The sequence below is a fragment of the Zootoca vivipara genome, chromosome 11 (genome assembly GCF_965207765.1).
Source record: "Zootoca vivipara chromosome 11, rZooViv2.hap1.1, whole genome shotgun sequence".
Classification (NCBI taxonomy): Eukaryota; Metazoa; Chordata; class Lepidosauria; order Squamata; family Lacertidae; genus Zootoca; species Zootoca vivipara.
In genome coordinates this window covers 6,851,067-6,876,224 of record NC_142594.1, presented here as the reverse complement: position 1 = coordinate 6,876,224, position 25,158 = coordinate 6,851,067, and the positions used below count along the sequence as shown (strand labels likewise).

Below are 25,158 nucleotides of genomic sequence, written 5' to 3'. Positions count from 1 at the left end.
TTGCTTCGACTTACGAATTTTTTCTCCCAATGCATTCCTATGGGATTCGACTTACAATTTTTTCAACTTACAAATGTGTGTTCGGAATGCATTAAATTCGTAAGTAGAGGTACCACTGTAATCACAAACACTCTGTGAATAATTGTCTTCCTTGGAAGACACCAAAAAAGCGGTAGTCTGGACCCAGATAATGTACCACACTACTAAGAGTTAGTTGCCCTGGGCTCTTGGTTTAGATTCTATGAGACAAGGAAAGATAATATATCGTTGTTATATTACTGTATTCTTGACAAGCTGGCTCAGCTACTGCTATTGCATTTTTTTTTTAAAGCTCTTGTTTCTATTTCTTAGAAACATACTTTTCATATCAACCATCACATAGATACAGCTGCAAGACTTCCACCCAGGGAGTGTGATGCCTTCTTTAGGGTTAATGAATAATGACATCCACTAAGGACAAACAACCACACCATCATTTCTCCATTATGACAGCGGGGAAAATTAATTCTTCTTAAAAGCTAACAAGGAGAATTGTGTGTGCGCAGACATGCCTGCTCAGAAATAGGCCCCACTGAATTCAACAGTAAATTATGCATAGCATTGCAGCCTCCATTCGTTAGGCTTCTTCCCCACTGAAATCAATGGTACTTAAATCAGGACATTTTTTTCACACCAATGGCCTTCCAAGCCCAACCATCTCAGGATACTTCCAAGTGGAGGACTTCTATTACAAGCAGACCTGATTTTCTGTGTGTACGAGCTTACTGTGTTAGCTTCCGCACATTTCCATTTTTTCTAGAGATTGGTGTGCATTGCTGTTCCACCATTTGCCATCCATCCCAGTAAATGTTTCACAGTGGGGAAAATGGTAGCTTGTGATCTGGGAGGAAGGGATGGCCATTTCCATTTGGTTTTTGTTTAATATTTAATACGGAGATCTTGCGCAAAACTGGAATTTACCTCACTAAGGCTTGCAGAAGAGTGATAAAAGAGAGCATGTCCAATAATACTTATGTATTATAATGATTATATGGGGGGAAAGATGCACAAGAAACTTTGGGGGGGGCAGGGGCAGTGTGACAAGCACACCACCACGGAAGCCTGTTTTAGGAGAGAAATTGTTCAATGGGGTCATGGGCTGGTAAGTACAACGATGTTAAGATGCTGAGCTGCTGAACAAAGAGGACAGAAGCAAGAGAAGGATAATTGAGGCATAAATGACAGAACCTTCTCCCCGACCCAAGGCATCCCTCGCTCTCCCCATTACAAAATAAAAAAATTCCTTCAGTAGCACCTTAAAGACCAACTAAGTTTTTATTTTGGTATGAGCTTTCGTGTGCATGCACACTTCTTCAGATACACTTGAAACAGAAGAGTCAGACCCTTATGTATATACAGAGGGTGGGGGGTGGGAATGGGTGATGGGCTAATGGGAGTGGTAAACCTGTAGATGGCTGTTAACGACTGCTGATGACTGCAATTGGTCCTGCGGGGGGAAAGGAAGGGCTGAGGCGCTAAAGAAAGCTTGATCATGCATAATGAGATAAGAATCCAATGTCTTTGTTCATCCCAGGTGGCTCCATGGTTTTAAGCTTGGTAATGAGTTCCAATTCAGCAACTTCCCCACCACCACCCTCTGTATATACATAAGGGTCTGACTCTTCTGTTTCAAGTGTATCTGAAGAAGCGTGCATGCACACGAAAGCTCATACCAAAATAAAAACTTAGTTGGTCTTTAAGGAGCTACTGAAGGAATTTTTTTATTTTGCTTCGACTCAGACCAACACGGCTACCTACCTGTAACTATAACTCTCCCCATTACATTTCACACCCCTTAACAGCCACCTAAAAACAACAGCACCTTCCCAATAGGGGCTCTGCTCATGACACCCGTTGCCAACAGGTGCGCCAGCAGGTGATATTGCCTGAGAGAGAGAGCGGACATTGTTTCCCTTCCCACAGGACCAGCTACTCACGTGACCGTGCTGATCCAGCTCGTTGTTTGTTAGCTTCACTTTTTCAAAGGACACCATCTGCTTCAGCAATTGTTCCCCCGTGAACGGAGAATCCGGGTGCACGTACAGTCTGGAAAGCCAAGAGACACAGGGCCTGTCAATCAACCCGATCTGTGTTCAGGAAATTTGCTTTTGTTAGAGAGTCGCCCTATAACTTCCCAGCCTAGTCTACGAGGCATAACTAGTTAACAACACTAACAAACCAGCTCAAGTTCAGGTGCCTTATTTATTTATTTATTTATTTATTATTATATTTAAAGATCTGCCTCTTGAAGAAAGAGCAATGCAATATATGAAAGTTTGTTCTCAAGGAATAATATAGGAGAAGGCTCAGACGGAAAGATATGCCAGTGATAAAGGGTTCACTGGCTCCATTTCCTATGGATGTTAAAAGGAACAGCAGCTGCCCCAGTGGCAAAAGAAATCAGTAATGTATCAGTCTCAGAAAGAAAGCACACAAATTAAGTCATCTACGGATGTTCAAAATATCTGGAATTCTCTGGACATAGCCGGTATTCAGCTCTCTTAAGCAGTGTCTGGGCAAAAATCTCTAAAGTGTCCAGGAAAATCCAGGTTGGTGTAGATTTGGGCAATTTCCATTTTTAAAAGCTAAAAAAAAAACCTTTTTTTTTTGTTGAGATTTTGCACACAAAAAAAGCTCAACAACTTTGCAAAAAACAACAACAACAGAACAACTTTTGTGTCCGGCAACCCTACTTAACAATATATTCCAGTCAGTGCCAGATTTATATATAAGCTAAACAAGCTATAGCTTAGAGCCCCACTCTCTTGGGCCCCCCCAAAAAAAAATTAAAGGAAAAAACCTGGGTGTACATTTCCAATTGTTCAACAATTACTTTGACTAAATACATATTTTGTTATGTACCTATTAGGTCCATAAATTACCATATAGCATATGTTCAACACAAAAAACAGTGACAATTTGTTGCTCACAAAGGACAGCTGGACATATAAAGGGCCCTATTACCTTCAGTAGCTTAGGGCCTCATCAAACCTAAATCCGGCCCTGATTCCAGGGGTGGACTTTCAGCCTTGGGTGGGGAAGAAAGTGCTGTACAATAGAAAAGCCTGTTCCAGTCCCTCCCAGATCGATGGCCAGGGAAAGTGGAGACCTAGCATGGCATCATTGCCAGCCTCTGCCAACGGATAAGAGAGCCACCAATAGGGTTTACCAAAGTGGAGATCCCAAATTACCCCCAGCTGGGTAATAAGCCTTGAAATGGGGTGCTAGAGGGTAGGGTAGCAGCAGCTTTGGATCAGCTGGAGCTGGTGTAGCTAATAAATCGCCGCCGCCCACTTTTGCCCCTGCCAACATGATCCGCAGGGCTTCCCAACCCACACCTCCCCAGCTCTGCCATTAGGTAAACTGAGGTGGTGGCCGGCGCTAGGTTTTTTTGCGCCCCCACATTAATAAAATAATAAATAAATATAGGAAATAGGAAAAATAAAAAAATAAAAATAGAAAATAGAAATGAAAATGAAATAAAAAACAGCTGAGAGGCGCGGTGAGGTGGCCCCAGGCTCGCCCTCCCCGTGTGCCTCTGGAGCTTCGCCCAGGGAGCGCAAGCTTGGGGCCGCCTCTACTGCGCCTGTCAGCTGTGCCTGTTGAGTGGCTTCAGGCCGCTCAACAGGTGACAGGTGCGGTGGGGGCGGCGGGCAGGCTGGCCAGCGCCCCCTCCATTTTGGCGCCCTAGGCAGCTGCCTAGTTCACCTAAATGGACACACCGGCCCTGGGTGGAAGCCCTGTGGGTGTCCTGCTGCATCTGGTATTGGCTGAAACAGCACCCAAAATTGCAGAAGCGGCAGGGTGAGCAGAGAAGCGGCAGGAGGGCAGGGAAAGGTGGCACTTCCTGTTTTGCCTCAGGTAGCAAAATGGTACACCTGGACGCCTACCACATATGACATTTCTCGAATCCACCTCTGCGGCAAACATGGCAATCCCATCAATGCTAATCTGGGAGTAAGCCCTGCTGAACCCAGTAGGACTTACTACCCAGTCAATCTGTCTCAGATCCATAGCTGCCTAACAGCAACCCCAAGCACCCTTCCTTGCAAGTAAATTCCACCGAAATCAATGGAACAGTTCCAGGTTAATAGGATTGAGATAAGCGATGTCTGAAACAGACTCATTAAGTTATTCATTTGCTGGCCTGAATCATGAATGCCTGTTTCTCTTTTAAAGCTTTATTATTTCCTGGGCCTTTCATTCCTTTTGCAACCTCAATCATAATTTTATTTCATTAGCTGATGCTTAATGCTTCCATTTTAGATTATTATTCAGCAAATCCACTGCATTCTCTCCCCCCCCCCAAAAAAATGGAAGATTGTTTGCCTCTTCCCCTGCAGCTGTTCTGATCAAGGCTTGAAAGAACACAATGAATGGTTCATGGTATGTAGTGACTGGACGAAGAAAAGGAAACTCAGCCATCAAGCATTCCAGGTGACTCCCTCCCCCCTCCCTCCCCCCCCTCTCTCTCATCCTCTCCTTCAGCCTAACCTACATCACAGGGTTTTGCGCAGGATAAAAATGGAGGGAAGGGACTGTCTAGAGAAAAAACAGAATATAAAACCAAAAAATCACTGGATAGTTTTACTCAGAGTAGAGTCGCTGAATTTAATGAATGTGACTAAAGTCCCACCTGCGCTATACATTTAAAGCAGTTATCATACCACTTTGAACCAGTTTGGTGTAGTGGTTAAGAACGGTAGTCTCGTAATCTGGGGAACCGGGTTCGAGTCTCCGCTCCTCCACATGCAGCTGCTGGGTGACCTTGGGCTAGTCACACTTCTCTGAAGTCTCTCAGCCCCACCCACCTCACAGAGTGTTTGTTGTGGGGGAGGAAGGGAAAGGAGAATGTTAGCCGCTTTGAGACTCCTTCGGGTAGTGATAAAGCGGGATATCAAATCCAAATCCAAACCGTCATGGATCCTGGGAACTGTAGTTTGTCAAGGGCGGTGAGAGGTGTCGAGAGACTTCCAATTCCTTCAAAGAGCTACCGTTTTCAGAGTTTCCTGGAAACAGCAGTTGGTTATTAACCCACCCTGGCAATTGTAGCTCTGAGAGTGCAACAGGGGTCCCCTAACAATTGTCAGCCCCCTTAACAAACTGCAGTTCCCAAGCTTCTTTGCGGAAGGCCCTGTTTGTTTAAATGTACGGTGCAGACAGTACTTTAGTCTGGTTCATTATTTTTAATAGGTGTTCTCTGAGTAAAACTCCATTGAATACCGCCCACTATCAGCACTTAATCAAGAAACCGATTGTACTTTTACCTACCACTGAGCCATAGTTCTTCTTTTGCCCTGCGGTGGATGGATCTTGGCTTAGTTAGCAAGGAGCTAATAGTACAGGGTGGCTTGCATTGTCAAGGAAACTAATCAACACTCTGTACCAATGTTAAAGAAACAAAACAGAAAACCCCAAAGGAATAAAAGAACAAGCAGAATATTTGGCTACAAGCTAGAACTCATAAGACAGGTATGTCTTTCAAAGGTTCGGTCTGGTTCATAAAGCCATTTAAGCCAGTAGCATTCTGGGACTGGGGACCCTTGGAAAGTTCCACAATAGATTTTCCCAAAAGAATTTCGCTCCTTCCATTCACAGCGCAAGGGAGGGAGAGCTGCTTTGCACGCTGACAGCAGGAAAAGGAGGATTTAATGGTCATCCACAGTGAAGGTTTATGAATGGAAATGCTTTCAAATGATATTGGCTAATCCTCGTTAATTTCGGTCTCAGCAGTTGTAGTGCTGAAAGTTATTTCTCTACAAAAATGATGGGGGGGGAAGCCTGAGGGTATGCATGTCACCAAGGCTTACAATTGGCAGGGATTCCTCCCCCCCCCGCACGCACCCCCCTTTCTCTTGAGAATCACCTATGTAAGTAAACTTATGGATAGATCTTTTCGACATCAACAAGTTAACATCATTTGACTCAATCTTGCGAAGCACGCAACAGATATATTTCTATCCAACACTTAAACATATACACACAGATGTGGGTTGAGTCTACAAATAGTGATCACTGAAAGAATAAATTAAAAACCCCTGGAACTTAATTAATATTAGACTGCCAACATGTTTAAAGTTTGAGTCACTGAGAGTTTCAGCTTAATCTGCTAAAAAAAATCCTCATAATACAATAGACAAAAGCATGAGTTGAAGGAGACAGGCTGAGACCACAGTCCTATACCAGGTGAACTTAGTGGGACTTACTTCTGAGTAGACATGTATAGATTGCATAGTGAAGGTCCCATTTCTGAACGAAGTTTATCCACATCTGGACAGTTAAAGGATTACACACACACACACACACACACACACACACACACACAGGAAAAGATGTGGATAAAGTAGTCTTTACTGCCTGCCAGCCAAACTCTCTATCAGGAGGCCATTCCAAATTCTGAGGGCCACAACTGAGAAGCCCCTGTCCAAGGTAACCATCCATCGTATCTCATAATTTGGTGGAATGATGTTGTTTTTCAGCCAGATTGACTCATTTCACTCTGTGCTGCATCTTGTACAGGATGACCTCACTCCAGGAGGTGGCCAACGCTTCTGGATCCTCCTACCACTCACCACTCCAGCCAACACCACCAGTGGTCACAGAGGACTGGAGTCATAGCCCAACAACATCTTGGGGGCAGGGTCACCAGCTCGCCTGACCCTGCTCTAGACAAACCATTCTAGGAAGTTCCAGACACCATTTTGGAGCAGTTGTGGTAATGAAGATGTCTCATTCAGGAGCTTCAGTGTGAAACCTCTGGGGCCTAGAATGCTTCACTGATGGGCATCAAAGAAACAAGGTTCTCCCAGTCACCTATTGTCCAAAGCTTAAGGACTCAGTTGCCTTGGAGAACTACACTGGAGCATCTCAGGTGCCGTGGAAATAGAGGAAGGCTTTCCATGGAAGCCTCCAAGTGAGATAGCACCTGTGGCAGCACAGCTCTGACAGCAGGCAAGTTTGGGAGAAGGGAAGGGGTGGTTCACGGGATTTGGAATATTGCAGGAGTTGGGGGAAGAGAATTAGATCTCAGTTTGCATTTTGAAACATCACAGGGAACATGAAGGGGTCTGAATTTAGAGTTGTGCTTGGGGAAAATAACAGCTTTTTTGAGAGGGGAATGGCTTGGCTTGCTGCGTCGGATTGCAAACTGAGCCAAGGGGGGCTCAGTCATTCCTAGATTCTTCTCTCTCTCTCTCTCTCTCTCTCTCTCTCCTCCACACACACACCATGTATTATCCAGAAGTTCGGCCGATACAGAAGCTGAAAAAACTGAGCCTTTAAATTGAAAAATGGATCTTGTCCCCTTGACTTGCAGAGCAAGTCGACAATTAATTGACTGCAGTGCATAAACATGACCCATGGTTTAGTCTTCAGTTGAAAAAATAATGTAATTGCATGAATCAAGCTGTAATCTAATATTTTTGACTCCCACTTGGCCAAACATGTCTGGATTTCTTTGAAGTTAAAGAGCGGAAAGTATTGTAGCAAGAAGAAAATAATGTATATATTTAAAAAGTCATTTAAACTGTTTGGCACTAAAACTTTTGCAAGGTTCTTTTTTGGGGGGGTAGGGGGTAGGGCAGAAAATCCTTAAGATTCTGGGCATGATTAAGCCAAAGATAATAGAACCTGTTTTTACTTTGATTAGATCTGCTTGCATTTAGCTGGATCATGCACACTGCCACACACTGCTCAAAATTTGGGGGGGGGGGTTCCTATATATAAAAAAGGCTCAACAATACAGCAGGGATGGGCAACCCTTGGGGAAATTTCTTTGGAAGTAATCTGTCAAGGGCTGCAAACCAGTGGTGTGTGGAACAGGAGTCAAAAGTGGGCATGGCTAAGGTGAAAAATAGATGGAACCACCTCCTTATCTCTCACTCCCTTTCCTTCCAGTTTTCCTCCTCCTTGCCACCTGCATAAAATTGAGCCAAAGGCCACATAAAACTAGACCAAGGGCCAAATGCAGGCATAAGGCTGCAGATTGTCCACCTTTGGAATGCACAGAACTTTTGGCTCCTATCACGGATTTTGTTTTCCTGACCATTGGTTTCAGCAGTTGTCAGTTCTTGGTCTTGCCACAGTATTTACAAAGCAACAGCAGAGATTTGAGGGTGTGGGATGGAACACTGGGGCAGACAAGTCACAACAGTTCCGAGAGTGTCCACTAAGAGGAACTCACCTGGAGGAACACCTGACCAAGGCTCAGTTTCCTGTTCCTCCAGACATGCAGATGAGATGGATTAGCTGGCAGATAAAAGCCCCTAGCCAGCAGCCATTCTCTCTCTTAGCCATCTCTTCTTCCATGGGAACACATCTCCAGAGAATCTCCAGTTAGGATGGTTCTCCCTCTCGGCCTGCTGCCAAGAGAGAGACCAGATGGAGCCTTACTCTGCTAAGTAGACTCCAGATTTGTAACTTTTTTTACGTAAACCTGCCTTCCTGAGATTATGCTGTTAACTCAGGATGAACCTGTAAGTAAACTCTATCTTATTTTATAAACACTGTGTTGTGTATTTCTTTTAAGAGGGACAAAGGGGATTTGCCAGGAAGTATAATATTGTTGTATAGGTTTTAACAAACCTAAACGCACACTTTTACTGTGCACAAAAGGGGAATGTCATTCTGCTGATATTGGAAGCTTGATAACACAAGCTTGGATAGGATCTATCTAATAATATATCCTAATCCACATCCCTAACATTCCCACAGAGGGTGTGTGTGTAATGGATATGACTTGCACATGAACTGACCTTGCAGGCAGAGGAGGGTCCGCTTTGCCAGCAACCAGCCAGGAGGACCTGTGGTAGGCATATCGGTACCGCTTATTGTCCACTGGAACGATATCCATCAGCACAATGAACTTGGCTTCCGGATCCACACCCGAAAAGGAAACCCTAATGGTCGGAAACATTCTTCTGAAACAGACAGAAGCAGACAAGATGATGAATATATAAATAAGGGACCAGAGAAAACAGCCCCTTTTGAAACTGATCAGAAACAGACATTATAAGCCTAGCCTACCAGAGAGACAGGGAAATTCCAAGCATGCCTGTATATCTTTGTTTGGGGATATTTAAAACAATCCATATCTCCCTGCAAATATACATTGACTGAAGCCGCTCCACATTTCAAACATTTAAAATGAATTTTAAACGGCAGCTGGACGGTCACATGCAGCTCCCAGGCAGTTAAAGAAAGAGAGTCGTGTAAGAAGACTCGTCATGTCCCTTCCAGTGCAGGGTGGAGCAAGCCTGAGGCTGCAAGTGGAAGGAGGTGTAAAAACGGCAACTGTAGGTCTGTAGGAACACAATGGAATGGGATCCTCTGGTCGTGTGGAGCTCAATGGGGGAAGTAGGGCAAGGAAGCAATAAGCAGAATGGAGGCTATGCGGGAGAAGAGTGAAAATTAGTATAAACAGCAGTCATGCCTTTGGATATGGCAGCGAGCCTGTGAATTGAGGCATCTCACTGCACATCCTAACCTAGAGAGTGGAGAAATGCATATTCCTCCAGGTTTTTAGATGTGTTGCCAAATTAAAAGTCGGTCATACTTCCATTCTGCATCATATCCAAAGTAAATAAGGGTTTTCTCCCTTAGTGCTAGGCATCCCCAAACTTCGGCCCTCCAGATGTTTTGGACTACATTTCCCATCATCCCTGACCACTGGTCCTGTTAGCTAGGGATCATGGGAGTTGTAGGCCAAAACATCTGGAGGGCCGCAGTTTGGGGATGCCTGTGCTATTTATTGGCACACTATCGTATTCCCACTTCAAAAATATTAAGGCTAGAGGAAAGAGTAGGCATATTTGGGTCCTCCTTTTTAAAAAGCCACCATAGATATGAGAACCACCTGTGTTTGCTCTCAAATCTATTGTTATGAATAATATTGTGATGTTGATAACTGTAATAGTATTGTATCTATCATCTGCCCTGGAACCAGTCAGGATGAAAGGTATCTGGTGGGTTTTTTTAAAAAAAAAATATGCACACCATTTCCTAAGAGCTAACTTTTAAAAAAAAATCAAGGGGAATTTTAGCTATGTGTTTCCATTTTATATCCCTCCTTTCCACATGAAATGGGATGAAATTGTGGTATCGTAAAAAAGCAGCCTTGCAGGTGTCGATGGCTATTTCTGAATTGTTTAAGCGCTCCCATGTTAAGTGGGACAGTTAAGCAGTCTAATGAACTAAACAAATAGGAACCTGTCAAATATCACAAAATGATGCAGCATGGAAAAGGAGTTGTGTCACTCACTAGTGATTTCACAAGCACCATTTGCATAGCTGTCAAGTTTTCCCTTTTCTCAGGAGGAAGCCTATTCAGCATAAGGAAATTTCCCTTTAAAAAAAGGGAGAAATTGACAACTATGCATTTGTAGCCCTTAGCTGCAAATTTTGGGGGAGGAAACCCCACTGAGCTTACTAGAGCTTCGTTCTGGGTAGACACTTAAAACATTATAGGTCTAAAAGAATGAAATTGTGTGGTAAACTCAAGAGTTGTTGCTCAAGAGTTGCATGGGATCGTGACAGCTCTTTTCAAAGTTCCTGTTGTGAAAATGGCACTTTCCCAGCACTTAACAACAACATTTTGTCAATGGGAAAGTGCAAAGTTCCCACCACTGCTTTCATATACAGTATACTGCTTTCATTGAGAGAGCAAGTTATATTTTAAGTATATAGTGTGATAAATATGCGTACGTCAACACTTGTATCATGCAGGTACCTTTGCCAAAGGAGATGTGCTTGGTTCAGTATTGTATGGGTCTGTGGTAAATCCAGATTTCCTTTGTGTAAAATAGTCTTAAGGAAACCGTGATCTGGAAAGGCCCAGGAAGAGGGAAGGAAACTCACTTCTGAATGTTTATGAGAAGAATGAAACCAGAATCCGAAGTCCTCTGACAGGCTTCCCCAAGCCTGATTAACCTTAGAGCTTTTAGGTCTGGGTGGGACCTCTGCAAAGGACACTAAGGATGGGGTAACCAAGGAAAGCTTTTGAAACAAACAACTACTACTACAAAACTACAATTTTCCCCTTTTAAGCCATGGGTTTTGTCTTGAGGAAATTTTGTAATTACATTATTTTTATATGGGGTGTGTGGAATGTGCAAATTACTGGCAGAAATGAAAACAAGGAAGATATGAGAACGAGCATCTGCTTTGAGCGCAGAAGGTCCAAGATTCAATATCCTAGCATCTCCATGTGGGACTGGCTGAAACCTAGCGAGCAGCTGTCAGTCAGTGTAGGCAGTACTGAGCTGGATGGACCAATGGTCTGACTTCATATAAGGCAGATTCCAGTGTTACAAAGCCCCCTGAATACACAGCAATGTTATGCCTATTATGGATGGGGTGCTCTGCTTATTAGCTGTGGAGGCTGATTCCTACACCACACAAAGTGGACTTTAGTCCCCAAAAGCTCACGTCACAGTAAACTGAGGTCATCCTTAAGGTCCTGCAAGCCTTTTCTGTTTTTGTTTCTGCTACAACAGACTGATTTGGCGAACCTTCTGAAAATAGCATCAATCCATAAATTATATTAATGTACGGTAGATTGTTAAAAAAAAATACTGGTTATTTCACAGATTTCAACTGAAAGGCACACATTTTTTACTCCGTCCTCAGCTTCTCTGCTCATGCACTACAATGTAATCCTGCACATACCTACTTAGAAGTAAGTACCATTGTGTTCAATAGGACTTACTCCCAAGTAAGTGGGTGCAGGATTGCAGTCTAAAACAAAATTAAACAATCAGGTCCAGACAATACTGTTATCCCAAAGCTGGTTTTTGCGCTGCAGCCGTTGTATAGTTAGTATTCTACAGCTCTTCCCTCATGTCAAAATAAAAGGAAGCATAACATTCTTATTCTAACTATTACGCTCATATTAATATCCTTTTGGTGCAGTCTACAAGCAAATACTTCAAGTGGTCTAATGTTACAGGGGCTGATACACAAGGCATGTGCATCACTTGGAGACACCAACATTTAACCCATGACATGCACGTGTTAAACAGCCGTCACAGATCAAAAACGAAGAAAAGAGGACAAGAACCTTCATGTCATCTGACAACACCTCAAACTCAGTAGTTTTTAGCAATGAGGCGTGGAAGCGGAGAGGAGCAGATCAGCACTTTTTTCTGCGTTAATGAAGCTTTTCTAGCGCAATCCAGATGCCTGAAGCATGGGCTGGATAAATCCACAGCTATGCACGCACATTTGAGGGGTGGCTGGTGATAAACTACCCCTTTCCCAGACTTTCGAGTCAACTTTTTCGCCCTATGGACTTCTATTCTCTCACCCCTCTTTCCTTTCAGTTGCTCCATTGTAATTTTGCACAACAAATAAGCAAAAGCAGTTGTGTCGAAGCAACATCTCCCCAAATCTCACACACAGCTAATGCCTTGCTTAGGACCACCAACTAAAGCTTGTCACTATTTTGTGACGTTTTGGGTTAGTCCTAACCTGCCCAACTGTGGATTGTGGTGCCAAAATATAACCGATGTTCTATAGCCTTACCTTCCCGATTTGGTGATAATCATCTCGGTGCCCAGATCGTGGAATTTGTCCCAGAGGTCCTTGGTCTCCAAGCTGCAGGAGATCTTAGCCATCTCCTCGCTGGGAATGATGGGGGTGGTGGGAATGAGGGGCTCGGTGCACAGGGAAGAGGGGCTGGCGCTGCTGAAATCCCCCGGCGGCGTTTCCAAAGCGGGCAAGTCGCCGAGCGTTTGGGAGCAAGACGACTTCTCCACGAATTGCTCTGCAAATGGGACAGAGAGAAAGGGCGACGACGGAGTGAGACGGAGTCACCACAGACAGAAGAGCAAAAATGGAAAAAGCAAGTGGGCCTGCTGCCAGGAGGAGCAGAGGTGAACCTGACAAACACTAGGCAGGATCCCAGCAGAAAGCAAATAATAAGCAGGGGGAGAACTGAATGTGATGCGCCCTGAACTCCCGCAAATGAAAACGACGCGCACGAAATTGGAGAGATTGTCGTAGCTATAGCCGATCCAAGACTATCTTGGGGTCTCTTTTTCCGTCTGCCTGTCTCTTCCCTCACTCATATGAACTTAGGGCCCCTTTGGGAAAGCGGAACCTTGAAAACTTCGGCCAGGATCCCGCGACATTAAGCCCCCTGAATTTTTCAAGCGGCAGAGGATACGGATTTTAAACTCCCTGCCGCCCTGCGTTTTTACGCACAGCAACAGCAGAGGCATTCGGGCGCTTTTAGGCAGGGAGCCGGCTACACACGGTTACCGCAATTGGCAGTTAAAAGCAATCAAAGCGCAGCGAAAGTGTTGAATCTGGAGAGCTTTCTCCACTTGCCGCCGCCTCCTGATTTCCATCGCGTCTTGTCCTCAAGATTTCAGAAGAGAGAACGGGAAAGAGAGAACTTGTGGATTGCCCCGCAGACGAGTGCAGACGCAGCCCCGAGACGGCTTTGGCCACCCTCGAAGCGCGCCACAGACAATGTTTTGCAAGCAGGTACAAGAACGCTGGCCACTTGCTTTCTGTGGCACGAAACCTGTGTTTCATCCGCTTCACTTTAGATGTGAAGGCCTGGGAGAAAACGAGAAATATTGCGGGCGGGAGATGGGTTGTTCCCCCCCCCCCCAGTTTGTCCGTTCCTCCCACCTATTAGTTTCTGAACAAATGGAGAGTAGACAAGAGGTGGGAATCAAATTTTACGTCCCGTTCTCACTCCCATTTTGTCGGAAACAAGGAGTGGGGAGGGAACGGAAAATTGGGAGAAAGCAATTTCCCCCAGTTTTCCTTTTCCCCACCAAGCCTACACTTCTCTCTACTTCAGGTTTGTGCTCGGGGTTAGAATGAATGAATGAAGGAAGGAAGGAAGGAATGCTCTTCATTTAAAAACAACCCTGCAAATAGAAAACTAGCGCGTCAACATTCCAGACTTGCCCTGGCATTAAGTTTTCTCGGTGTATATTTATTTATTTATCTTGGAGCATTGTCACATGAGCTTTCACTTGACATCTACAGATTTAGAGGTTTTCCTCCTCCTCACTGAGGCCTAGAACCTCGACGTGTGGCACAAAGATAGGTCTTTGAAAACATCATTTACCGTACAACCCGACCATAAAGGTTTTAAGCTCAAAAGACTTTGTGTAGATGACACCAAGCGAAAGGGAGATGATTTGCAATCAAAGAAGCGGATATTTTTAGGGGGTGTAATTTATTTATTTTTAAACAACCCTGTTTACTTGGAAGAAAGGAAGTACCTTTGAACTCCGTAAGCGTTTTTCTGTTTATTCAGGATGGGTTTAAACTGCTCCCCCCCCCTTCCCCAACCGACAGAGCATTCCTATGCAAGTCTACTCAGAAGGAGATCAGTTGGGCTTCCTCCCAGGAAAATGGGCGCAGGAGCTGCAGCTGGTTGCAAACAAGTAGGGGAAACAGCATCAGGCCCAGCTAACCTTGCCAAAATTCAAAGCACTTTTACCTCTTTCCTTGGATTTCAATAGAAGGCGAAGGCTGCTAATCCTTTACCATCTCCTCGCATTCTGCGAGACCAAGCCTAGGATCGCACCTTGAGCCTGAAATCCCAGGCACACGCACGTACCTGGGAATAATAAGCCCCATTGAACTTAATAGGATTTACCTCCGACTAAACTTGTAGTTCAGAGGCTTCCCTCCCTCCCACTGTGTTCAAAGGGGATTTCACGAGGGGCTGGACATTCTCCTTGGAGTAGCTCTCGCTGAGCCTTCTGTGAATAAACATGTTTAGGTTCCCGCTTCTCGACTGGATCCTGCCCCAACTTGTGATCAACAAAAGAACTGCATAGAATAGGTAGCAGAGCATCTCTCTAGAATAGGTAGCAGAGCTTGCTTCTACCTGCAAAGGGTAACTGAAATTAAATGGTTGTCAGTTACTAGTGAAATGAACTCTTGGAGTCAGGAGTGCCAACATGGCCCTCTGACGGTGGGTGCCCAGGGCCGTGGGTGGGTGTCATGCAGCATGCATGGTGCTGGCATGGAAATTTGTGGGTGCCCGTCCAGCCCCTTCATGGGGAATTTTGTGGGTGCTTGGGCACCCAAAGCCCCAGGGAGTTGGCACCTACGCTTGGAGTGTCATGCTGTGACCAGCTTGGGTGGCATCGGACCGATACTTACCTCACAGGGTTGTAGTGAGGATGAAAGCGATTTGAGGCGGGGGACGGGCTAGAACTTGATGGAGAGGCAGCATGTAAATATTAAGATAGAGGTAGGAAAAAGGACCACCGATTTTGAAACCTTCCCAAGTCTAGAGGGAAAACCAGCTCCAAACACCCTGCGGCTTCTGATCGTCCGATCAATCTTCCAAATTGATCACAAGTTCTTCTGATCGGATTTCTTTCTCCAGTCCCTCCGCGTGGAGAGAGGCTGCCCACCCAGGAGGATTCCAAAGAAACCCCCGTTTTCATCAGGCGAGGGGACCGACCGGGAAATGAAGTTATCGCTTGATCTGCTAGCGCTGCATAACTCTCCGCGGGGCGCTATATCAGATGTAGGCATCGGGAGCAAGCCTCACCTTCGGCACAAGTCTGGAGCTCAAGTGCTAGAAACTGGAGACGAAATGCGAAGGAAACGGATCCAGCTGGAGAAAGTAAGTCAGAGATTCCCGCTCCACCTCACCCCACCCCCCAAACGCCCGAGCTGTATCCAGAAAATCGGGATCTAGCGGTTTGTGCGCAGTTGGGACGGAGGCTAAAGAGGCTTGATTGTGCTTTAGCTAAAACCAGAAATAGGACTCTTAATTCTAAAACTCTCAGGATATAACCCTACCTCCACTTACCTGGGAGTAAGCCCCACGGAACTCGGCGGGGCTTACTTCTGAGCAGGCTTAAATTTGATTGCATTGTAAAGCCCTGGGCCCCCTATTAGCAGCTGGTTGTTAAATCCAGCCCAGGGGTCAGCATCCACCGGGAAACTTTTCTCGAATGTGCTCAGGAGACTTGCGCAGGAGAGCTTCCCTTGCTGGGTCGCGCGCCTCGGCGCTGTTGGATGTCAACTGATAAGGACCCAGTTACTTTGAATACTTCTACATGCCCCGATTATCGCCGCCCTTAAATAAAGAAACCACTTGAGGGCCTTCGTCGTGGTTGGCGGTGGAGGGAGACGTTATCCAGCTGGCGTCCGAAGCGAGCGGCGCACTATGGAAGGGAACCCCAAAATAGAACTGGTCCCAGATGGGCAGAATCGGACCAGCGACGCGGGCGGCCCATTCCCAACCAACTCACAGGACCCATCCTGTGCCAAGATTCGGGATCGCACCAGCCGGAGACTGATCCCAAGCATTTCACCCACGAAATGCCAAAAAACATACACCACCAATTGGTCAGATACACGTTTCCAACCGGACTAGCCCAGTGAAAGGTTGCGATCCGGAGTCGACTCCCTGAGATGTTAAAAACGACCGAGTTTTCCGTCCCAAGGAAATATGCATAGATTTGGAGCACGTAAAATGCACGCTGCAATCCCAAGCGAAAACCCCATTCAATTCAGTGGGCTCTACTTTCAATAATGAAGCAGATCTAACCGTCCGGTACCGTTCAAGTCCCATAAGGCAGGCTCGAAGCCTGATCCTGACAGTGGTGTGGGATTGAGGATTGGAATGATCTTTCTCTGATGTTATGGCAATGGGCAAAGCTGTATTGTAACCTTGGAATAAGCTCAAGGAGGGGTGGGGAAAAGAAGCCTGATTCTCGACCCCTTTATTCAGGATAAATATTTCAGTTTCAGAGGGATCGGACAGATGTAAAACCTCGTGTTTTATTCAAAGTCAGGGTGCGCTCAGATCCAAATAACTTCGTGGCTGGGTTGCCCAACTCACTGATCCACTGTAAACTTCGCAACTGAGGGTGGTATTAAAATAATTACGGTTTGGAAAAGGACATAACTAAGGTTGACATATGCATCCAAACTTGGGGTTGGACAAAACGTCTCTGTTCCTAACACTCTTCCAAGGTTCCCTGCAGGGCGCAAACTCACCAGAAGTTTCAAGCACCATTGAAATGAATGAACTCTGCTTTTACGCAGTCTCGCTCCTTTGAAATGGGGTTTGTTGAGGAGAAACGCTCGGGTGGGTTGTGGCTTTCCTTGGGATGAAGTTCACTGACTTCTAACAGTCTGCACGGAAATCAGTGCGTCTGCCTCGATCCAGGGTATATAAAAGCATCCACACAGGATCCCACCCTCCGGCAATCTCAAACTCTTCATTTAAATTATCTCACTTCCCAGGGATTTAAACGCAATGGATGCTTTGTGGAAATTGTTTGATTTTGCGTTCCGTACCCCGGCCCTGGTATCTGTATCAATGGAAAGCGGGTTGTACCTATTTATGATAAATGTATAAATAAAAGTAGCTACTATGAAAAGAAGAGAGCACCCGCTTTGTTGGGATTTAGAAGGAACCTCTGTCAAGTTTTTGTTGTTCAATGGTTTTGTCACGCTCTTAAGCACGATTATGTCAACGGGACATCCTCTAGAAAGCCAGTTTTTAGTTAAGTAAACTAGTGGCAAAAAATACCCCATAAATCTCTCCCACAGAGGTCGAGCGATTTTTGAATTCAGATAATATATGCCAAAGACACTTGAAGGAAGTTCTAAGCCTTCGCTCTCCGTCCTGGTTTAACCCTTCAAGCGCATTTTAAAGCACATGCCACCAAGAATCCTGGGAACTGTAGTTTACCACCGCTCAGAACTACAGTTCCCAGCAAACTAGGGCTCCCAGGATTAATGGGGGTGGGTGCGCGCGCGCGCGCCCTTTAAGTGTCTATGGCGCGAACACAGCCAAGTTGCGTCTCACACGTTCAACAGTGACTCCTAGCTCCAAAGCACAATAACGGATTGCCCAGATAGCTGTCCCATTGGGATTAAATGGACCGAATTAGATCGAAGTGTAACCCCCAGTTCACGGCAACGGAATCCGCCTCCGAGCAAAGCCAATCGTATCTGTGACTCTGGCTCTAATCAGCCGCTGGGCGCGCAAGACTGCGGTTGAGTCTGGGAAATAGGCTGAACAGAAGAGAGGGCAAGTTGGGCCTACACTTCCAATGGAAGAAGGAAGGGGGCAGCTAGAAGGCGAGGCATATCTGCAGCGAGTCGATTTGGGACGCGCTCCAGAGAAAATCCAGTGCCCTCGGCCTCCAGTGTCTTCCTCAGCAGAGACCAAACAAGCAAGCAAACCGAATCAAAACAAATGGAGACCCCGCCCGGTCCAATCTCCTGGTGATCATCTTAGCCGGTTTAGCAGATCTCAAGGATATGGTCGTACCGAATCTCTTTCAACCTGTCCAGGAACTTTCTGCTCATTTTTACTTAAAAACTGCCGTGGGAGGCGGGAAGGAATATTTTTTTTAAGAGCAGGCGCAAAGGCAAGTGTAAAATGCATACACGAGCCAGTCCATACTCGAAACAGGGAGGGAAAAAGAAAGAATCTGTAAATAACCGGAAACAAATTCGCTGTGACCGAAGCTCAGAAAGATAAAATATCTTTAAAGTACGAAGTTTGGGATGAGGGACCGGTTTCTATTTTCGATGAAAGTTTCTTAAGCATACTCATTGCTTCTATTGAATGCATCTTTTTCGTACTTAAAAGCCTTCGAATTTTTGTTGTGTCTGTTTAAATTAGGCCTACCCTTTTTTAACAACGCAAGTGAGAACTCTTACTCTTCCTTTCATTCTTGACCAAGAGAAAAAGGCGCTTTTCTAAAGGTGCATTATTTCTATTAATGGTTAAAAGGTGGGCTAGCTGACAGAGGGAAGAGGTGTGAAGAAATTTATAATTAAGGGTTGCTGGGTAATGTTTCTTAAACAGCCATAAAGGAAACCCACGCAAAGAGCTGAGCAACGGCTTTATGAGAAGTATTTTTTGTTAAAGCTTCTGTGAGAGAAAAGGATCTAAATACATAATGTAACTAAAGCTCCAAGTGCTTTAAAGGTCAAAATCAGCACAACAGTATCCTAAAATAAACAGACTGCAATAATTATTTGATATTTTCCTTATAACGTCCTTGGAGCAGAGACATATCTACTCTTTTCTTAGGAAATTCTGTAACGGAGGTTCTATACAAGTCGACAAAACGTATTTAAAACAAAACGCACAAGACTATTCACATTATCCACTATTTATCATTATCATTATTAATTGCCTGCCCTTTATCCAAAAGGTGGGTTCCAACATTAAAACACAATATTTTAAAACAATTTAAAATAACTTAGGTGGGTCCTCAAAAGTATACATACACATCAAGTGTCAAAAAGCCACGGTAAAAAGGGTTAGGTATTTGGGTTGACGCACTAAACTTCTGGAATTAGAAGCAAGTTCTCTTACGAAACAAAGTGGCTTATTTTCAAGTCAATGTGGAAAGTTTTACTAGAGAGAATGAAACTGTAGCCCTGGCGTGTTTATCAGAAAGCAAATCTTATTTACTCAACGTGGAGATGTTTTAGAATGGAACGTCTATCCATGTAGGATAGGGCAGGTTGACTTCAGAGGCTTTAAGGATCACAGTAAAAAAATATAGGCTCCCTGCTGTGGATTGCGAAGTTTTGCCTTCGAATTCAAAGGGATGTGAACGGAGTCTTTGTATTTGAAAGCAAATCTCATTTCTTTCAGACCCCTTAGCTTATGATCACCTCATCCTAAAAATATTTATCTGAAATTGGTCGGGTTTATTTTTTTTTAAATGGCTTCCAGATTCAGAATCACAGCCCTGGCTATTAAGAATCCCAGTGATTTCAGGGGGACAAGTTTACAGTATTTTGAATACAAACTCCTTCAAAAGGAGGGCCCATTTTCATCCTGAGGCAAATCCTACCAAGCTAAACGTGCTTGCCGAGCGATCCTGGGACTTGCTCCCAGCTAAATGTGCACAGGATTTTTTAAATCGGATTGCTAATAATTACTTTAGCTGGATCTCCTTCTCCTAACTCTATCTCCCTAGTTTAAAAAGTGTACGAACAAACTGGAGAAGTGGTTCCCACTTAATCAGCTGGTCCGTGGGCTGATTTTACAACTACAGCTGCGCCCCAATGTTCTCGGATGAAAAGTTTGTTTTCCGGATCGATGGTCTCTTTTGCCCGGAGAGAGGAAGGGCCGTCCAAGAAAACTCAACTTAGCAAAATCGTATCTGGTTTTTATTTCTAACTGGATATACGGGCACTGGGGCCAGATCCTGTATCTGATCCCTCCAAAAGCAGCAGCTTCTTAAAAGGAAAACGATACGTCGGATAATCGCAGCCTTTAAAGAACCACGGAACTCCCCGTCGTAACACCGGAACGTTTTAGTTGTGTACCAGGCTACTTAGAAAAAACGTTTGCTTCCGTTGCCTTTTAAAACTTTCCACTGGACGTTTGGAAGGCATCATTGATAACATCCCAGTCAAGGGGAAGTTGAACCATCCAGTCCAACTTAGGAAATGCATTCTCCCACCCCACGAATAATTATTATTTTGGAAAGCTGTTCTTTTTCTAAACGTATCCCCCCGCCCGCACACACAGTTACTAGGGAGTAAGGCCCATTGAGCTCGGTGCCGCATTAAAACTGCTAACACATTTGCAAAGCAAAGCAGGAACATGTCTGTTTTCCTGCATGGCAAGGGCTTTGCCTGGATGACCATGGGGGTCCCTTCTATGATCCTATGACAGGATCACCCCTTCCCTCCATTCCCCCAAGCGATCACTCCAGCATCCCGGGCAAAAGCCCCTCTAGGCACGGGCAGGTGGGCTTGGAGAAGAGGACCCCCCCCCGACGGCGCGTCCCTCCTTCTCCGGAGACTCACCCAGAGGCTTGATGGTGCTCTCGGCGTTCTCTTTCTCCTTGGAGCTCCCGCTGGACATGAGCGCGGCGATGGAGAAGGCGTTCGCCCGGGAGGAGAGCTGCGGCTTGGGGGAGGCGGTGTACTCCATGGTCTCGGAGCAGAGGACGGCACCCCAAAAAAGTCAGATGGTCGCGCAGAGCCAGGCCGTTCCCTCCTGCTACCCAGACGGCTCCAAAGGAGAAGCAGTGAGGAGGAAGGAGCCCACGGGCTGAGGGATCGGGAGGCCAGAACTTTTTGCCAGACTCCCCAAGACGAGACTGGAAGGCGCGGGCGCCGTTTACGCGGCGACCATCGTTTTCCCTGCTCCCTGGATGGAGGCGAGGAAGAAGGAGAGAGAGCGCTTCGGTGCGGATGGAAGAGGCGTCTGCCAGGGCCGGAGGGCTCGCAATGAGATCCGCCTTCCTTCCTCCTCCGCCTTAATTCGCTGGCCGCCGAGATCCTATCGGCGGCCAGCCAATCAGAGCCTGCCCACGTCAGGCCTCGCTGATCCCACCGGAGAGAAAGGCAGAGCGCGCGAGGGCAAGCGGCAGGCTCTCCAAACTCGCCCTTTCTTTCAAGGCAACAGTTTAGTTCTGGGGAGGAAACCAGAGTTTGGAGAAGTCTTCCCCTGGTCCTTTGTCGGGGTTTCAAGAGGGAGGGGGGACCCTCCAGGGAGGGCATCGGACCACCCCTATTCTGTATTTCAACCCACGCGTTTTGATTTCTCCATCTCCGGGCAGCTCGCTGGTTCCACCAGCGCTCAGGGTTTGCTCACCACGAAGTTAGTTAGTTAGTTATTAGTTTAGTTTATTATGGGCCCAGTCACAATGCCACCCCCCAGCAGTGGCTTAATGTAATATGTGATATAAAATCAAGCAGACAACGATCTGTATTATAAATGGCCAAAACTTTATTATAGGTGGATTTTTGGCTCAGGCATTGGGTGTATATCCATTTCAGCCCCCCACCCCGGACCAAAAAATATGTATATTTAATTTTTAAAAGGTAAGGGAACTCAGTCCCCCTGAGTTCCTGCTCAAAACACCCACAACAAAGGTTCTTAACATTGTGCTCTTTTGCCCTGCCCCTGCGTCTAAAAGGAGGCCTTTAACCATTCCTAAGACTCTTCTGCCTGCCCTGAAAACTGAAAAGGTTTCAAACGACGGGAACTGCAAGGCCAGATCTCTGGTTCCCAGCCTTCTTTGCTCCCCCATCCCAACGTCTCTTCCCCTCCTTCCTGTCAAGTAGTACTGATTGCCGCTTTGACAGCCCGCGCTGCCTACGGCACTCCTGGCTACTACAACCCACTCGGTCCCCAACAGGCCTCGTTCCCCACGAAGTGGCCGATCTGTGTCCGGATTGCACCACTCCAGGCTGAGGAGTTCCCATGACCTAATGGCCCTCCATGCCAATAAAACAAGGCCCAGAGAGCTCCTTCTCCCTGGGGTCCACTTTTGGATTGTGCAGGAATCTCTTCTCCTTGCGGAGACGCCCCCGCCTGCAGACTGAAGTGCAGCCAAGACACAGGCTCACCACCTTAGGGAGAGCAAGGTCTTACACCAGCTCTCCATCAAGCACTAAAGGTGTTTCTCAAAAGGAAACGGGACCCTTTTCTCTTTCTCGCCCTTCAGCGACTTTGTCCTGTCTTCCGCCCGAACCTATGCAAGAGCGCTTGTTCTCTTAGGGGCTTCGGGATTTCGCGGCTCCACAACCGCCACACAATTTCCCCTCGCCCCTTTTGTTCAGAGGCGTAGCGGGGACTGACTGCACCCTAGAAGAATGAATTTACTCTGCCCTAACTCTAAGGATATCTCTTTGCGTACGCGGCGACGAATCTGCGTTAAAATGGACACGCCTGTCCTTGTTTCGGAAGCTGGACGTTTTCTGGCAACGCATTTCCTAGGGAAGAAAACTCCTTAAAAGCGATCTGGCTGCTCCAGTACCAGCTAGCTGTGGACACTGCCTTCCACTAAACGACGCAGCTTCCCTTCCAAGTGTTTCACGCGTCTCTTGATGGCTGAACCTGGCTTCTTGCACGTGCGAATGAACCGGCAGAGACAGATGTGTCTGCTTTGTTCCTTTCGACTGTGTGCACGCTGTACACTTAAGAGCGCATTTAAAGCACACTTCCCCTAAGTCATCATGGGAACCGTAGTTTGCTCAGAATGTGGGTAAACTACAGCTCCCAGGAATCTTTGGGTGGGAGAAGCATATGCTGTCCCGTTTTTCTTTCCTGCTAGGGTCCACACACATTCATTCAGGTCCAAGTGATGGCAGGGCTATGCGAATCAGCTCCAAGAGGCGCTGGGACTTACACCCATAGTTTGCAGGCAGCGGTCGGGACTATCTCTCTCTGTGTGAATTGCACTACACAAACACGTGTGGGCTTTTTAAACAAAATTGTTATTATTTAGTCTTCCTTATAGCAAAAATACAAATATCTTCACTGCTTTTGAGAGCCGATTTACGCTAAATTAGACCCCTGTTTGTCTATCTAACCAATACTGTCTTTTTCTAACGGAATGAGGTTAAGATAATGCGGCCGATCTCAAATATGCTTCATACTTTGGGAATGAGGTTTGTTTTGCTTCTGCTTTCCAGGCAATGAGACTTCCTTCCAAGGTAGCGTATTTTGGATCGGAGCCGGAAAGCGCAAGCTTCGAGCCACTTACTCCGGAACAACCCCACAGAAAACGTACTTGAAAGTAAGTGGTGTGCGGCTTTCCCCCCACTCCAACCCATATTTCAAAGAAACCCGATTGGAGTGGTCGTTTAAGGGCTTCGCAGTCCCCTCGCCACGCTCTTTGGGAGTTTGCTTCCGACTAAATAGGCTTAGGATCGCGCCACGCTCCTGTAGCAGTGAACTCAGCCCCACGGGGGAGTCAGCCCCACAGGTGGCAGCAGTGCTCCCTTCCACGCAGGCAGCAGTCTGCGAGAGATCCTGAAGGCTTTTCACTTTCACCCACAGCTCTGCGCTGCATTTACGCACATTGACCTTCCCAGCTGCCCCATCCGTAAATGGACCCAGAGTCACTTCAGCACGCGGATCCAAATCCCAAAGAAAGCGGGTCCAAACCGGATTAAGTCCGAGGAATTAGCCTTCTTGTGACACTCACCCCGCGGTTCCCTCGACTAAAATAGGAACGCGCATGTTTCAACGGATGCTCCCTAAACGTTTCTGATTTGTTCCAGGGGTGCCCCCATAGGTTGTGATATATCCACGCACCGTATTTGGATCGGGATCGGGACTATCTATAAAGGGCCACCGGTAGAAAGCGTCTGTATAAACGATTCGCATCCTAAGATTTTCGTTTAGCTTATTTTTTCCTTTACAAGATTTAATTAACATGCCCTGAATACCGAACTAAATTTGTTTTAAGAGCATGCACTATTTAACTCTGTGGGAAGACCAAATCGTCTCCTCTTCACTGTGATTTCAAAAGCAGGTCGACAAAAATTGCGCTCCCCCCCCTTTACTGGTCGGCATATGCTTTCCCTGGAGGTCAACTTGGGCTGCGATCCTAACCAGATTAAGCCGAGGTTCCCGGTTTTCTTGAGATCAAGTGGCTGCGACTCACAGGCGCTAAGCGACATTTAAGGACCTTTGCGTCAGTTTCACTTCTTTTCTCCAAGTGTACAGATCTCAGTGTAAAAACCCAGCCCTAAATCAGGACCGGAGTGCAATCCTATATGCACCCTTATTTGAAAGTGAGACCCTCTGAACTCTGTGGGACTTGCATCGGAGAAGATAAACACGAAATCGGGCTGTTAAACTGCAGCGCATCCCCCCCCCACAGTTTTTGGGAACAGGCTTGCTTGAACTCCGTGGGATTTGCTTCCCAGTAAAAACGGATTAAGGTCAGGGTGCATTATCAAATTGCACTATAGGATGCTGGTTGTTGCTTGAAAGTGCCATCACCAAAAACCCCGAATCAACTTCCATTCCTCAGTTTTACTGGCTTGGGCAAGTATTGCCCCCACCCCCATAAGCAGAAACCGATATCCTTTCTCCAGCTAAAACCCGTGTCTTCCTTCGCTAAGGCTTCCCAGAACTGCAGGCGCTGGAATGTATCTGGAAAGTGTGAGACATTTCCCCTGTTGCAGCGTTGCGAACTGGTGAGTTTTGGAATTCTGTGTTTATAAATCGGATCCACACATCAGTTAAGCCATCTAGCTTGACCTTAAATGCTTAACTACGGTAACTCTTCCGGTCCTAAACAGAAGTGCATTATGATTATCAGACTGACTTCGGTTGCCAGAGGTGTGTGCGGTCGTCTGCAGTCAATTTCCCTGTCTATTCAGAAGCAAAACCTCTCC

The 25,158-nt window shown here is 46.1% G+C and overlaps 1 protein-coding gene across 1 annotated transcript in view; it reads right to left on the bottom strand.

Moving 5' to 3' along the window:
* Positions 1 to 20,950, bottom strand: part of TBX20 (T-box transcription factor 20) — a 50,162-nt gene extending 29,212 nt beyond the window's left edge. The window contains exons 1-4 of the mRNA XM_035129557.3: positions 20,824 to 20,950; positions 12,559 to 12,799; positions 8,793 to 8,957; positions 1,977 to 2,085 (exon numbers count right to left, since the gene is read on the bottom strand). Of these exons, the coding sequence (XP_034985448.1) occupies positions 1,977 to 2,085; positions 8,793 to 8,957; positions 12,559 to 12,799; positions 20,824 to 20,950 (642 nt within the window). The remainder of the gene's footprint in view (positions 1 to 1,976; positions 2,086 to 8,792; positions 8,958 to 12,558; positions 12,800 to 20,823) is intronic.
* Between the last annotated feature and the right edge of the window lie 4,208 nt (positions 20,951 to 25,158).